Source organism: Trichomonas vaginalis, chromosome III, assembly GCF_026262505.1.
Source record: "Trichomonas vaginalis G3 chromosome III, whole genome shotgun sequence".
Classification (NCBI taxonomy): Eukaryota; Parabasalia; order Trichomonadida; family Trichomonadidae; genus Trichomonas; species Trichomonas vaginalis.
Genome location: NC_067205.1, coordinates 24,654,995 through 24,671,871, shown reverse-complemented (window position 1 = coordinate 24,671,871; position 16,877 = coordinate 24,654,995). Strand labels below are relative to the sequence as shown.

Here is a 16,877-nt window from a genome sequence, read left to right as displayed (position 1 = left end):
CGCAGATGTTCAATGCAAAGGATAATGAAGGAAAAACAGCACTACATTATGCAATACTACAAAAGAACCAAAACTTAGTAATGTTACTTCTTTCTAATGGTGCAGATACAAATGCAAAAGATAACAATGGAAAAAGCATAATTCATTATGCCATTTTGAATAATGAAAAGATATACTTGAGCAACTAATTTTACATGGTGTTGATGTAGATGCAAAAGACATTGATGAGAATACAGCTCTTCATTATGCAGTAGTACTTAATTTGAAAGAATTAATCAACATTCTTATATCAAATGGTACTGATATCAATGCCAAAAATAAAGAAAATAAATCTGCTTTACATTTAGCAACAACAAAGAACTCTAAGGAAATAATAGAAATTCTAGTAACACATGGCTCAGATATGGATATAAAGGATTGCGAAGAAAAAACAGTACTTCATTATTCCGTTGAAAATAAAAATATTGAAATTACTAAATATCTAGTTTTACATGGAGCAGATATTAATTTACAAGATAAGTTAGGAAGAACACCACTACATTATGCAGTGCTAAAAAATAATAAAGAGCTTGCAGCGTTTCTTATATCATATTGCGCAGATACCAATATGAAAGATAATCACGGAAAAACAGCTTTGGACATTGCAATCAATAATTATAGATACAAAATAATTCAACTATTCGATTAGAGTTGAACAAATATCTTATCATCATAGACTTTACTATCTAAACAGTCAATATTTATAAATTCATATTATTTATATCTATGTTATTCTGTTTCATTGACTTATATAAATAATTTTGTGATTCGTGATATAATCATGTTTGAAATTCTTTTTTAAAGTCTAAATGATTTCATTCCATCGATGTATAGTTCATGGTATGCATTTATCAAGCAATTACTTCTAATAAAAATATATTCAGAAAATATAAGAATGTCTTTTGAGGATTTAAGCATAAAATATGTTTTGTGAATTCATGTTCTTGAATAAGATTCTATATAGGAAAGATAGTATTAAAATTTAACGTGCAATAAATTAAGGGCGCACCCGTATGTACGTTTATTTGAGAGGAGGATTACCCTCTCAATTTTGAGGGATTCGTTAGTTTATTTTCTCGATGAATATGCAATAAAATTTGATTTTTACCTTATCAATATACTTCATATAATATACACATGTTCATGTAAAAACTTTTTTCCAAAATCCTCAGGAATTAAGGGATTTTTGAATTTTAAGAATTTTTTTCGAATTTTTTCGAAAAAAAATATTTTCAGAACAGCCTTAACGGCTAAGATTTAGGAACAATGTTAAGTATCAAAAAGAAAGGAGGTCTGATATAGACAACATATATCATTGAAGGTTGAAAAAAATCTCTAATATTTGAGCCCAAAATTTCAAATTTTAATTTTTTGAAAAAAGAGGCCACCCGTATGTACGTTTATTTGAGAGGAGGAGGATTATATTTTTGAAAGGGTGAAACATTATGAATATGTTAATTATATAATAATATGTATTATTATAAAAAAGAAAAAATAAAGCACGTTAAAATTTTTCTTTCTTGATTTTTTACAAAATCTACTTAGAATTATGCAAAATATGACTAAATAATTATAAATTTCAAGTTAAATTTTAATTTTGATAAATAATTTAAATTTCAAAATATCAAGTTCAGTTCGACTATGTATGTAGTAATTTCTCAATAAAGTGCCAAAACCCTATTAAAATATATGAACATTTTCAACATTTTAATGTTTTTATTTAAAAATTTGATGGAATATGAGCTTCAAACAATTATTATGTAAATAAAAATAATTAAATATATGTATTTATTCGTATTACAACCGTAGTAAGTCGATTCTTCCTTTCTTCTACTGAGTTTTGAATTTGATTTCGAATTGTAAAGAGATTCAAAGGGAAAATACTAGCGGATAAAAACTACCTCCATGAAAGGGTCATAATGGAGTCAAGTTGTATTTTTTGATATTTTTTGCTTTTCGAGCCTAAATAGGTAGCCAAGATAATGCCTAAAAATAAGGTTCTAAATTCTGAAGTTTACATGATCCTCTCGTGTGCACCCTTAACATACTGAAAAATTTACTGACCAAAGTAATAGATTGATATATTATTTTTTAAAAAGTTATTTCGAAAGTTTTTCGTCTTTTATTTCAATTTTTACAAAATTTCAAATAAGAAAATGAGTAGTGATTACTTGGATAAGTATAGTGATTACATCAAAACTGTCGAACAGCTATTTCACATGAATCCTAACGATTCAATAGAAGAAATTCTTGTTAATATCAATACCATTTTACTTGACAAATACAAAATCAAATTCAATAGACTTCTTGCTGCTATAACAAGTGCAATCAAATTCAATTTTCGTTCTGCCTTTCTTTACGCTTCTCTTTTCAATAAAATTTGTCGTGATCATTCAATAAATTACCATTCTATTAATTATCATATCGCGGATTCACGCAATTCTCTTCAATTGTGTTTTCCTGAATCATTTAAAGAAAAGAATAGTATTGCACAAATTGATTCAAACGATATTAGGTTTCCAAAAGAAGACACAATTCATTATATGATCATGCATGATCAAATTGATAAAATTAAGGAAACGTCATTAAATATTGATTTTGAAAAACACGATTTTGAAATCTCAACACAACATTTCCTAGATATGTCCATTCTTGAAGCTTGTGCTTATTATGGATCTATTAATACTTTCTTTTTCCTTATTTCTAATTATCAATTCAAAATTGACAGCGGAGTTCTTGAATTCGCGTATATTGGAAACAACCATGATATAATTAAAGAATGTTTAAAGCATACCGAACCAGATAGTGTCTGCATGTTTTATGCTGTAGCATCAAATAACAATGAAGGTGTTGAAAATTTATTAAATGAAAATCCGGATAAATTTTTCCATACAGAAAGCCTCGACATAGATAATTCACTCAATATAAAAGCTGCATATCTATTAGCAAAGAAGGATATAATCCATATTCTTCCATGGTGCGCAGCTATGCCATACACACTCGATATTTTGAAAAATTATAAAGGGGAAATCGATTATTTTAAAAGTTACACAATTTTTCATTCGATTTTTCATTATGCAGTTAATTATGATTGCATTGAATATTGTATCTATTTGATCACATGGCCAAATATTCCATTTGATGTTAGGAAAAAAAGTGAAAGCATTCTTCTTCATTACGCATATGAGCAGAAGAAAAAAGATATTGTGAAAATACTTCTTTTGAATGGTGCAAATGTTGATACAAGAGATGAAGACAACAAAACTTTATTTCATCAAGCACTTTTTCATAGAGATAAAGAAATGCTTAAAATGCTTCTTTCATATGGTGCTGATATCAACGCAAAAGGTGAATCTGGTGAATCAGCACTCCATGATGCTGCTGGATATGGGGCTGTTTGGACAATTAAGTTTCTTCTTAAACATGGGGCAAAGATTGACACCCCAGGTAAAAATGGACAAACTCCTCTTTTTAATGCTGCAGAAAGTAATAATAAAAATATTGTTGAACTACTTGTTTCACACGGTGCAAATGTTAATGCATGCGCTCGAAACAAACAAACTCCTCTAATGACTGCAATCTACAAAAATTGTCATGAAGTCATCAAGTATCTTTTAAATCATGGCGCCAATGTTAATGCCTCAAGTAAGGAAGGAAAAACAGCTCTTCATTATGCTGCATACAGAAATTCAATGAAAATTGCTAAACTTTTAATTTCAAAGGGTGCGGATACAAATGCAAAGGATAAGGATGGCGAAACTCCTCTGCATAAATCAGTACGAAACCCAACAATCGAATTAGCGGAATTACTTTTATCGAATAGAGCAGATATCAATGCAGTTGATAAAAACGGTTCAACTCCTCTTCATATTGCTTATTCGAAGAATAAAATTGAAACAGCCAAATTTCTTATTTCACATGGGGCAGATACTAATATAAAGGATAAAGCCGGAAAACTACCCATCGAGAAAGCGACGATTGACCGAAGCGTTATGGAAAAGCTATTAAACATGATTTGATTATTATTCATAATTTTGCTTTCTCAAAAATTGTTATATGTTAATATTATGTTTCTAGTAAAAAATCATATTCATCAAAACAAACTCATGAAATGATTCATTTATTGATAGGACTCATTGCTTGAACTTTGAATTAGAAAGCTTTTTATTAAATAAATTCTGTTTCTTTACCTTAGTATATGCAATCATGAAATGAACATTTTTTTATTCCATTTTCAATTTGATCTATACTTTCTATTTAACATAAAAATCAAAAATTAATCCTTATCTTGTCCAATTTAAATACACATTCTCAAACTTCATTCCCAATTAATTCTTTTCAATGGATTTCTCTAAATTTTCGGAGATAATGAAAGTTAAAGAGTTATAAACAATGAATGCGTTTTTAAAACGATTCTCAATTTCATAATTTATTGAGCCAAATATACAATCAATTATACTTTTATCCAATTGTATATGGAAAAAATACGAACTCCTATCTCAATCAAATACATAGATTATTTCAAAGCATCTTTTTATAGTCTAGGATCAACGTTAAATAGACTATTAGAAGTTTTTCAAAAATAAAAAGTTAATTAATTACAAAGTTACTCTATAAATACTATTTATTCAATTATCAAAATATCCAGGAAATAGTTTATGTAAATCAGATTTCCTGTTTGTGTTTTTGATAACACTAATTGCAGTAACTCCATGTGCTGACTGAATTTCTGGTTCTGCTCCATATTTAACCATTAAATAAATCAAGTCATAGAGTCTTCGATTTCCATTTCTGTAATTAATTACTGCAAGTAAAAGAGGTGTCATTCCTTTCGAATTCTTGACATTCAAGTCAATTTCAGCAAAATACTTCTCAAGGATTTGCAAGGCGAGATCATATTTCCTGCACGAAACCAACAAATAAAATGGAGTGTTACTTCTGAAATCCAAACAATTCTTTTCAGAATAAAATGAATAAATCGTGTCAATATGGTCAAAACGAAGAGCTCTCCTGCAAACCATATGGATGAGAGACTTGTGAGGATCATAATGATTTCCAGACATCATTTCGAACATCTTTCCAATGAATTCTGTTGATAAAGTCGAATTAAATTTTAATAAAAAGCCATCTCGATCAAAATCGTTGAGAACTTTCTTGAACTTCTTCAGATTCTTTAAAGATTCCAATAAATATGTGTTTCCACTCTTCAAAACCTTGACAAGATACTGATTTAAAATTTTTGCCTCATCAGTGCATTTTTCAAGGACAATCTTAAATGCATCTGCTAATTCTGGCCTAGCATCACGCAATTCTTGCGAATTGATATGGAATTGATCGTAAAAATTATTTCCATATTTTTCGAAGTAGAAATTCTCAAGATCGAAGCCATTATCATACAAAAACTTGAATACATTTAAGTTCTTCATCGAGTACTTGGCCAAAACATCAATGTTTTGTTTGAATATTTGATATGACAAATATTCTTTGGAAATGGGATGATTTGCAATAATAAAATTGTCAATTATTGATCTGATATCTTTCTTTTTGGTGATATATGGTAATTCCAAAAAGAATTTGATAAATTCATCGTAATCTCTATCAATCATCAGATTAATAATAGATTTGAAGTCCATCTTTCCATTTCCGAACTTCTTTAATATGTAAAGAGCAAGTTCTTCATGGCCATTTGTTAATGCGGCTTCAATTGCAAATTGTTGTTCACGAATTGGGCTGTATTTCATCCTATCTAGTAATGGGAAGAAAAATCTCGTTACATTGATCATTGTTACATAGATACTTGGAAGAGTTTGATATTCATTAATCATCCAATCGACCAATTCAATGTTATTGAACTTGACAGCCTTGTTTAAGGACACTGATGATGTTTTTGTGTATTGCATTGTATATCTAATGATCTCTAAGTTGCCTCCTTGAACAGCTGAGTTAAATGTCTGAGATGACATAGGAATTTCGGGATGTGACATCACCAAATACTTGAAGATGTTGACACTTCCGAATTTGGCCGCAAGATCAAGTAAAGATTCCTCATTTTCAGCAAATTCAACGTATTTAGAGAACGGAGCACCATTATGCTTAACTTCTTCTTGCTGGAAAGAATTCAAGTCATCCATGACTGTATGGTACATTATTGTGTCTTTTGGATACAAAAACATTTTATAGTAAAAATAACAGTCAAAGTATCCGGATTCAGACATGAGATCGTAATCGACTTGAGCGTGTTCACAAATACTGTCGTATACTTGGAATAGTAGTTCGATTAGCTTTGGTTTGGCTGAAATAATATTATCAATTAAGCGACAAAGAAAGATTTGGTTGTTCTTATTCTTTCCAAGAAATTCAATGGCTTTCTTTTTGATATCGTTCAGTGACTCTTGGGAGATTGACCAAATTAAATTTTCAATTTCAAACTTTTCATGGAATGATTCAGGAAGGTCTGAAGGAATCTGACAATTGTAGATATCAAAGTCATCGAGATTTGAATCATACAGTAATCTATTTTGCCTTTCGAGATCAATATCCAGATTATTGTCATTCTGGTCTAATTCATCATAACTATCTTCCTCTTCTGAGTCGGTTTGAGAGCTATCATAGCTTGAATTAAAATCATAACTATCAGAACTATCTGTATCACTCGTATTTCAAAATTAATTGAAAAGTTGATTGGTAGATAGAAATTTTTGAAAGAATTTTGAGGAATTTCCCATCAAAAGTAAGTTTGAACTTGCATATTGAGATAATGTAAGTAACATTTACCGTTTTTGAACAAAGGCCAAAAACATTCTCAGAATTTCATAAATGATAAAATGACATCCTTACATTATTAAATATTATTAAGTTTAAAAAAATAATGTTTATGTAAATCGGTCATAGTGTAATGGTTATCATGTAAGATTGTCGTTCTTTTGATCCGGGTTCGATTCCCGGTGACCGAGCTTTTTTTCTTTTTTAAATCATCGAATAACGTTTTTAAGGGTGCACTTACCACTTTTTGACATCCTTCCATAATATCAATATATCATTATTGTGATTGGAAAAAAAGTATAACAGTAATATAAGGTACTATAGAATGAGTTAAAATAACTTCTTTCCGAACAAAGTTAATGACGTTTTACCTTAGAAAATTTGAATAAAAAACTAGAATGTCAAAAAATTGAGAGAATGTCAGAAAGTGGTAAGTGCACCCTTAAAATGATCAAAAACGAAGCATCTAACTTAACAAAATGCATTATTTTTTTTTCTCCATGTTCTTGGGACATTATTATATTGCATTGAACCACTTTAGTCACATTGGAAAATGTTTAATTTCCCAATAACCTTATTTTCTTTTTTTTTTCATGCTGATTTTTGTTCTTTTTGTAAATTGCAATTGCATTTCATGTTGTTTCTATTTAACAAGCGAAAATCTTTGCCGAGAAGGTTATGCAAAGGTTCAGATTCACAAATTTGATAAATGGGATAATTTCACAAGAGATATTGCAGAAGCTGAAAATGTTAATTTCGATTTTGCCGATTCGTTTGACAAGGATCATCCATTTTTTGAGTCGCTTAGACTTAAATTCGGTTGCACTTTTGCTATCACGGGATTAAATAATCACACAAAAATAAAATTCGATGCATTATCATCATTCTTCTTTGCGTATGATATCTCATTAACAAATATTATAATCATTATGAATAAACCCGAACTCTCAGCAAATGTAATCCGTTTAACAAAAACAAAATTTATACCAGAAACAGGGATCTCCATTTCAGTTGAGACACTTTCATCTGATTCCGAATCATTGACATCAATAGCGATACTTCAAGCTACAAATTTTGAAATATTTTATAAATCAATGTTAAATAATAATAAAATCAAGATTGAACCTAGTTCAAAATCATCATTTGTTGATATTCACATAATGGATGTTACTGGTGATATAAGTTTTGGTACTCAATTTCAAGGTTTTTTAATTACCTTCGAAAATGGAAAGGAATTACAATTAAATGCTTTCCAATGCCACGTGAACATGAAATTTGACATGATTACACCAAATGCTACCCTTAAATTATGGCAATATTTTATTTCTCAAGCATTTTTTGACTCATATGTCAGTTTCTTTTTAAATGAACCAACAAACATAATTGCTGATTATTTCCCTTCAAATACTTTCGATAGAAACGCAACAAACACACAGCATGTCCAATATTATGTATATGCATACAATGATATTAATTTTGTTTCCAAGTCTATTGCAAGTTTAATCGTCTTTGACTTGACCGATTCAAATGCAAACTTGACTTTTCTTCATGGAGGTTTCTTGCAAAAATTGATATCTGTAAATTCAAATATTATAATCAACGATGCTAGTTCTAGTAATCACATTTTAATTGTTGTTTCAGAGATGATAAATTCAACATTAAATTCAAGCCAGAATTTAATTGATTTCGTTGAAAAATGCAAATTTACTAATTCAAAATTTCACGGTAGCTACAAATTCAGAAAGAGTATACAATTTTCTGGAAGCAATTTTTATATAGAAAATGCCATACTTAATAAAAGCGAGCCAATTATTTTTGTAGATTCCACATCAAACAAAACATTGCAAATAGATAATTTCGTCGGTGGGGCAGAGAATCTTAATTTTGCAATTCAATCAAGCTCAGATTATTATTCAAATATTATTTGCAGCAAACAAAAGGATTTCATTAAATACAAGACTATTAATTTCACAGATTCAGACTCAATTAAAGTTTATGATATTATATACCATGAAGCAGATCAAGAAGGAAATTACTGCATTGATTTGAATAGAACAGATAAAAATAAATATAAGGAGAATCTGAAAATATGCATTCCGACAAACAAAGATAGCTGTCCAGAAGGTTACCAAAGAAAACCAAAGTTTGCAGACTCATTTGCTAATATATCATCAACAGTTAATATTATTATTTTAACAAATAAAACAGACACTCTTGATCTTTCAGCATGCCATAAAGACGTATCAATTAAATGGTTATATTCCAATATAAGTCAACTTAACCTAACTATTATTGGAACATATTTCCAAACACTGACTCTTATTGGAATCAATACTCACTTTAATAATGAAATTTACTGTGAAACAGTAATCCTGCAGAACTCTAATATTACTTCTGATTATATCTTAAACACTAAAGATCTTCATTTCGATCAATTGTCTTCATTCACGAACAGCAACTATTCTACGAACAATTTTACATTGCTCAATTATAACCCAAAGGAAATTCGATTTTATGATGATTTCATACAAATTGATCATATGCGTTTTCGAAACGATCATATAATATTACAATCGATAATGATTTACAATGGAACACAGAAATTAATCTTAGTTCCCAATCTCCAGGAAAATTGTATCTTAAAAACACAAATCCTCGATCGATTTTAAAGATCGACTCTATAAATTCATCAGCCACTAAAACATTAGAAATTGAACCAAGTGGTATTGTTATTTTCCGAAATATTTCTGGAACAATACCGATAAATTTCACCATATCATCTCAAACACAATTTATTATCCCAAAAAATTTAACTGCTGAGTTCAACAATATTTTTATTAATGATGAATTAAATATTTTACCAGAACATCCCATTTGGATCCCAGCAACATATATGCTTTATTCCGGAAAAGTTAATTTTGGGGTAGTGAATTCTAATGTTACAAATATTCTTTCATCAAATAATATATATGTTGGTACTTTTTCCTCAAAGATTGTTAGGTTCAACGAAGAAACATTCGCGAAGATTACATATAGTCCAATTCAAAAACCTCGTGTACATATTTATTTTAGCGCAATTTCAATTCCATTTATTGATATGATTTATAATGGACCGAAAAAAGGTAAAATAGAATTTGTACTACGCAACAATGAAGAAATATCCTTTGATTCAAATATTCCTGATTTTGAAGTTCCAGTTATTAATATTTCGAGTTCAAAATGCCATAATTGGGAAAATACGATTTATTTTCATACAAAAAATATACCTCCATTGAAAACTATTTGTAGGATGGATGGTAAAAATAATGCCGTATTTTATATCGCTAAGAGGCATGAATTGAAAACATGGGAGAAGAATGTTATCATTATTTCATCTGTTGTTGCTTTTGCATTATTAGTTCTTAGTTCAATGTTGATCTTTAAGAAACTCAAGCAGAAATATGAACTCAAATATTTGAATAAGATGTATGAAGAACATTCGATTGAAGCAAGTTTTCCTGAAATCTCAGAAGATATCGACTTTTATTAACAATACTTTCTTTGCAAAATTAGCTGTTGCAAGTTTTATTCAGCTTTCCATTTTGAAAATCGTTTTAATATTTTTCAATACTTTTTGTCAAAATTTTGCCGTCAAATGCCATTGTAAGGCAGATTTCATTGAATTTTTTTGTATATTGTAAATTTTTGTATGTTGATTTTTCTTATTTTCACTGTTTCTAATTGTATCTCATGCTGCTTTTATTTAAAAACAGACAGTTATCTTTAACATCGCAGACACACTCGAAGAAGAATCTACATATCTTGATTCAATCAAACTCGTTAAAGATTGTAAATTTTCAATTAACGGGTTAAGTGATGAGACATCACTTAAATTTGATACTCTTTTTAGCTTTTTCAGTGATATTCACATCGCATTGACCAACATAACAATCGAAACAGAGAAGTATGTTCTTTCAGCAAAAGAAATCACTATGAAAAATACCAAATTCAATTCAATAGCAGGTATAAAGATGTCAGTTGAAGACATCTCATCAGATCTGATATCATTAAAATCGATATCCAACCTTCAAGCTTCGAATTTTAAAATAATTTATGATTCAAATGCGAACATCAACAAAACTACAGTTTCTCTGCAATTAGACTCATCACAAGTTAACATAGATATTATAAATGTCACAGGAAATGTAAGTTTCGGAGCACAATTTCAAGGTTTAAAAATTTCACTTGAAAATGACAACAAAATTCAATTAAACGTTTTCAAATGCCACGTAGATTTGAATTTCTACATGATTACCCCTCATTCTACACTTAAAATTTGGCAATATTTTGTTTCACAAGCCATGCTCAAATCATTCATCCATTTCAACCTTGTTGAGCCAACAAATATAATTGCCAGCAGATTTCCAGTACATTCTATTTTGAATCACGGAATATCTCCACAACACGTGCAATTTTACGTTCACTCCACCAATGATATCAATTATATGTCAGAATACATGTCAAATTTGGTACATTTCGACTTAAAAAACTCAAATGCAAATTTCATATTGGCAAATCTTTCATATTTACAATATTTGAATGCGTCAAACTCAAATATCACATTCAACAATGTAGACAAAATGAATTTCATGATCTTTTCTACAAAACTTTCAAATTCTAATATTTATACCGGAGAAAACAATGTTTTGGTTATGATAGACTTGGATTTCTACAAGTCTAATTACTATGGGAACTATTATATGATGAGAAACTTCAGATTTACAGGTGGATTTTCTTATTTCCAAAATGTAACGATTTCTGAATTTATTTCGATCACTTTTGCAGGACATTCATCCGCAATGTCATTACAAATTGATAATTTCCATGACGGAAGTGAAAAATATTTTAATTTTAATATAAAATCTAGTACTAAGTATTATCGCAATATTATTTGCAGCAAACAGAAGAATTTCATGCAAAAGGAGACAATGAAGTTCATTGATAGCGATACAATCAAGTTTTATGATATTTTATATCATGAATCAGAAAATGAAGGAAATTATTGTATAGATTTGAATCGAACTGATGATGGAAACTATAAAGAACATCTTAAACTATGTTTCGTTGACAGTTTCTATTTTTGTCCGGATAATTACATAATTGATGATAATTTACAAAAATATCATCCAAATGAGTCATCAATTGTTGATATTTATATATCTAATCAGAGTGTACATACAATAGACCTCTCTGATTGTCACCAAGACGTAAGAATTGAATGGGAAAATGCAGAATTAGATAAATTAGACTTAAACATCAAAGGAACATCATTTAAATCATTGAAACTGATTGGTATCAATGCTTATTTTAACAATGATATCAATATTGGTACTGTTTCCCTTATTCATTCTGATATTTATTCGAATTTTTCTGTTTCAGTGACAGAAATGAAATTTGATACGTACTCGGACTTCAGAAGTACAAATTATACCATTAAAGGGTATGAATTGTTGAATTACTCCCCAAAAAACATTAGTTTTGAGAATGATGGGATTATTATTGATGACAGAAGATTCCGCAGGAGCCAAACAATTACTATTGATAATAACCTGCCTTGGATTACAGAAATCAATCTAAATTCGCAATCTCCTGGCAATGTATTTCTCAAAAACAACCATCCGAACTCTGTCATTATAATTGACTCCAGAAATTCATCAGCAGTTGAATCTTTGAGGATTGATCCGTGTGGAACTGTTGCTTTTCGTGATGTTGCCGGAAAAATTCCAATTAATTTCACGATTTCATCTGAAACTCAATTTATTATACCAGAAAACTTCAGTGTTGAGTTTGATCAGATAGAAATCATGAACCCTTTGAATCTTTTGCTTGATAATAACATAAAAGTATCGAATATTAAAATTTCTCAAGCAGGAAGGGTCATCGGTGGCACGTTGAATACTCATGATTTGTATTTGGACTCATCCGACTATTTAAATGTCGGAACTTTTTCGGCAGATAATATTAATTTTTCAGAAAACGCGTTTGCAAGGCTAACTTACAATCCAGATGAATCAGGAAATATCATTATCCCATTTAACTCTTCTTCTATCCCTTATATTGAAATGGATTTGCAAGAATCTAAAAAAGGTGAAATAGAATTTGTTGCAACAGATACACAACAAATAGCTGTTAGTTCCAGCATCAAAGACTTCAAAGTTATTGTTCTAAAACTTTCCAAATCAAAATGTAAAAATTGGAAAACAAAAATTTCATCAAAATCAACATTTGATATAGGATCAATAATAGACACAAGCTGTGTCATTGAAAACAAACAAGCCGTGTTCTATCTCGTCAAGAAACAGAATATGAAGACTTGGCTCAAAATTGTTATTATTATTTCATCAGTTGTTGGATTCATTTTGTTAGTTACATTCTCAGTTTGCGTTTATGCGAAGATAAAGAGGAGAATTGAGCTCAAATACTTGAATAGGATTTATGACGAACAATCTGAATCAAGAAATAGCGAACATGGTGATGATATAGATTTTTAATATGCATATTTATGAATTGTTTATAAATACTTTATATAGTAGTTTGTTAATTTAATAATTTTTTGTTTTAATTTGCATAGAAATAGTCTACATATACTGTCTATTTTCCTTCGTAAAGTCTCCCTATCGTTTTTCTTCCACAATATTGAGTGAATCTCTATCAAAAATTTGAATAAGAGAATTTACGAAGGAAACGGAGTTTATAGCCCACTCTTGTCTGTACTTACTATATTATGAGTATGAGATGTTACTAAAGTGATGTAAAAGATAAATTTGATCAAAATAATATTTAATATCATAAATTGAGGTAATATTCATTGCCTCAGGTATTTCAATTCAGAAAATTGGGTCCTATTTTTAAATGAATTTGTAATGCCCAAAACAATTTGAGGTGATAGGTATTTGGAATATACATTTTGTAAGAAATTCGCACAACATCTATCATATTTTTTTATAAGTTATAATCAACAAATATGATATTTTTATTTCAATCTAGTTTAATCCAAGTAATAAAGCCATATTTAAACCTTATTACAAATGATGTTTGGAAAATTAGAGCAAATAGATTCAATCAAATCCAAGTAGTAAAGCCGTATTTAAACCTAATTTGTTCATTAGATAAATATTGTAATTTTGAGTGCAAAATTTATGTTTAAATGGTTCAGCACATGTATAATTAAACAAATAATAGAGTTCATTTGAGTTCTTAAAATATGTACTATCGACTACATTTATTTTGATCTTATATTTATTTTCTTCATAAGTATTTGGAACTTGAAATTGGATCTCAGTAGCTCGAGATATTTCATTATTCATTGATAATTCCTGTTGACCGATATAGTTAGTATTTTCGATTACATAATTTATAAATAATTTTTGGACTTCAGTAAAATAAGAAACAATAACTGGGATTTTTATTGTATCATTAAATCCTCGAAAAAATATTGGGGCTCTATTTACATCATATTTCTCGATAAACTGAATATCCAGTTTAGGATATTTATATGTGAAAGAATATGGATTCAATTGATGAATTTTATTATATGAATCAATAATTCGGATTGTGACCGAATGGGTATTTTCTGTCATAGCGTTATCAATATATAAATTTGCTGAGAATGATATAATTTGTGTTGTTCCAGTTATGGTGATTCTATCAATTGTATTGAATACATCGTTGTTATCATATTTATATTGCAAAACAATAGTTCCAAGATTTGTGTCTTGAACAGTTCCTGAAACAGAGATGAAATAATCTATATTCCTTGTGTATGATGAAGAAGGTGGAGTTGTTATTGTTAATTTAGGATTGGAATAGCTAATTATGATTTGATGCGGAATATTAGCAGTTTCTTCATTAAATGAATTGATTGCTTTGAAATTTATAGTGTGAGATATTTCTTTTGAAAACTGATCTAATCCGATTGAGAATGATGTTGTTATTTGGTTTGATGTCATCGAAATCGTTTTTATTTGTGAATAATAATTGTTATTATCATATGAATAATAAATCATTGATGATGTTCCACTTCCGCGAAGATCTGAATATCGAAGATTAACATCTAATGTTTTATCAACTTGATATGTGAAAGAACTCTTAGGACTTTGAACAAAACTTAAGACTGGATGATTTCGAACATATTTGAAATAATACTTTTTCAATGCTGATTTATGATTTGTCTCATCAGAAAAGAAAATCGTTAATGAGTGAATTGTTGAATCAGATGTTGTTAAGCCATCAATATTAATCGTTTTTGAATATGATATCCAATTTGTGTTTGTAAGGTCTGATACAAAAATCGATGTTGGTTGATTGCTATCGAAATAATAATTGAAATAAATTTTCCCATTTCCATCTAAATCTCGATATTTACAATTAATTGATACTGTCTCACTGATTCCTTTAATGTGAGAATTTGGATTTCCTTGTGTAGTTGTTTCTGAATACTCAATCTCAGGAGATTTTTCATTAAATACTTCGAATGGGATTGAATACTCATTGATATCATCTTTAAAATCGATGTGATGTTGACCAACTGAAAGGTCTGGCACATCCATTGTGAATGTTTTTTCTTCTATTTCTTGTGATAAAGAAATACTTATTGATTGTGTATGTAACGAATCAAGTGTATAATTGAACAAGAAATCAGTGTTTATTGAATAATCGAATTTAACTTTGAATTGTATTTGTTTATTACTTCCATTTGAAGATGTATTTGGTGTTGTAGCAGAAAGAATTAATATTGGTCTAAAAATTTCAAAATATACTTTTATTGATCTAGAAAAATTATTCATAGGATCATCCATGTGTTCATAACGAAAATAAAAATAAATGCAATGTTCACCAAGTCCATATTCATTAATTGGTACATCAACAGGAGCATATAAATTTTTGCCTATCTTTTCATAATTCACAGAATAATTGGTGCTGAAATCAATATCTTTAGTGTAGTTAATGCCCAAACACCTCCATACTCCATTATCAATTGTTATATTTACTTTCCAAAATTCCTGTCTATATGGAATTCTCTTACCAGCTCTAATAATTTCTAATGCTGTACCATTAGTTCTAAGTATGTTCCTTTTTATATGTGCTGAGTTGAAAAGAGTGGAATTAAAAACTGGGAGTGCATCATATTTTTTCAAATCTGTTTCAAAAAATTTTACACCTAATGGAATAAATTTATTATATGTTGGAATAAATGGATCAGAATCTTCCGTTTCATCATGTAATTTATTTTTGAGATCTAATGTTTTATCAAGACTATAATTATAATTAATTTTATTACTATAGATCATTTGATGTTGATCTATGCAGGCAAATGAAATTGAAAAAAACTCGTTGTTTTGATTATCAATTCGAATGTTATGTGAAAATGGATAATTTGGATTAATGTTGATGTAATTAGAATTAAATAAGTTTTCTTGTTGATGATTTGAATCAATCCAATAATGCAACTCAAGTATTCGATCTGTATTTATAGAATTTTCAACAAATCCATCGATTTGGACCAAATATTCATCTCTTATTTGAGAAATACTGTGATTTGAAATGATAACTTCCAAAGAAGGATCTTTTTCATATGTTTTTATTGAGTTAATCATTGTAAAATTGTATGATGTATTTGAATATAAGTTTTGATGATATAATTTTATAATTAAAAAATCTTTGTTTTCTTGAAAATATGCGATTTTAGCATTAATTGATATGACTTTTGTGTTAGTTTCGTTATATATTGTAAGAATAGAATCATCATGAGAAATATTATATCTACTTTTGTCAATTCGTTTTCTCAGTTCAACTGAAACTAGATGCTCAATTTTATCTGTGTTAGTAATATTAATAATGTAGTCATTATGACTAGAATTTCTTTTGAAGTAGCAGTTTTTGAATTCGAAATCATCAAATAATGAAGTATTTGTACTAAAGTCTTCTAAATCAACTTCAAAATTAACAGAAAACTCTGTGAAAATAAATTCTTTGAAGATCATATCATATTTACTAATAATTTAAATATTTTAATGGAAGATTGTTAAAGAACATTA

General features: G+C 28.8%; 6 protein-coding genes and 1 non-coding gene across 7 annotated transcripts, besides 2 other annotated features; 5 read left to right on the top strand and 2 right to left on the bottom strand.

The window, feature by feature from the left end:
* Nucleotides 1-403: 403 nt before the first annotated feature.
* TVAGG3_0757840 (fatty-acyl-CoA binding) lies at nucleotides 404-688 on the top strand (the record flags this gene model as incomplete). The annotated part of the gene is made up of 1 exon (XM_001321719.1): nucleotides 404-688. One exon carries the CDS (start codon nucleotides 404-406, stop codon nucleotides 686-688), a length of 285 nt encoding a protein of 94 aa, XP_001321754.1.
* A 352-nt stretch (nucleotides 689-1,040) lies between these two features.
* Nucleotides 1,041-2,078: a mobile genetic element.
* Nucleotides 2,079-2,195: 117 nt separating this feature from the next.
* On the top strand, nucleotides 2,196-4,058 carry TVAGG3_0757820 (ankyrin repeat protein family; the record flags this gene model as incomplete). The annotated part of the gene is made up of 1 exon (XM_001321718.1): nucleotides 2,196-4,058. One exon carries the CDS (start codon nucleotides 2,196-2,198, stop codon nucleotides 4,056-4,058), a length of 1,863 nt encoding a protein of 620 aa, XP_001321753.1.
* Nucleotides 4,059-4,667: 609 nt separating this feature from the next.
* TVAGG3_0757810 (spectrin binding) lies at nucleotides 4,668-6,254 on the bottom strand (the record flags this gene model as incomplete). Its single annotated transcript, XM_001321717.1, has 1 exon — nucleotides 4,668-6,254. One exon carries the CDS (start codon nucleotides 6,252-6,254, stop codon nucleotides 4,668-4,670), a length of 1,587 nt encoding a protein of 528 aa, XP_001321752.1.
* A 666-nt stretch (nucleotides 6,255-6,920) lies between these two features.
* Nucleotides 6,921-6,992, top strand: TVAGG3_0757800. The gene has a single exon. It is a non-coding gene; the product is annotated as a tRNA-Asp (tRNA).
* A 35-nt stretch (nucleotides 6,993-7,027) lies between these two features.
* Nucleotides 7,028-7,247: a mobile genetic element.
* A 147-nt stretch (nucleotides 7,248-7,394) lies between these two features.
* On the top strand, nucleotides 7,395-9,470 carry TVAGG3_0757780 (uncharacterized protein; the record flags this gene model as incomplete). Its single annotated transcript, XM_001321716.1, has 1 exon — nucleotides 7,395-9,470. One exon carries the CDS (start codon nucleotides 7,395-7,397, stop codon nucleotides 9,468-9,470), a length of 2,076 nt encoding a protein of 691 aa, XP_001321751.1.
* Nucleotides 9,471-10,811: 1,341 nt separating this feature from the next.
* On the top strand, nucleotides 10,812-13,331 carry TVAGG3_0757770 (uncharacterized protein; the record flags this gene model as incomplete). Its single annotated transcript, XM_001321715.1, has 1 exon — nucleotides 10,812-13,331. One exon carries the CDS (start codon nucleotides 10,812-10,814, stop codon nucleotides 13,329-13,331), a length of 2,520 nt encoding a protein of 839 aa, XP_001321750.1.
* Nucleotides 13,332-13,898: 567 nt separating this feature from the next.
* On the bottom strand, nucleotides 13,899-16,436 carry TVAGG3_0757760 (uncharacterized protein; the record flags this gene model as incomplete). The annotated part of the gene is made up of 1 exon (XM_001321714.1): nucleotides 13,899-16,436. The coding sequence occupies one exon, from the start codon at nucleotides 16,434-16,436 to the stop codon at nucleotides 13,899-13,901; it is 2,538 nt and encodes an 845-aa protein (XP_001321749.1).
* Between the last annotated feature and the right edge of the window lie 441 nt (nucleotides 16,437-16,877).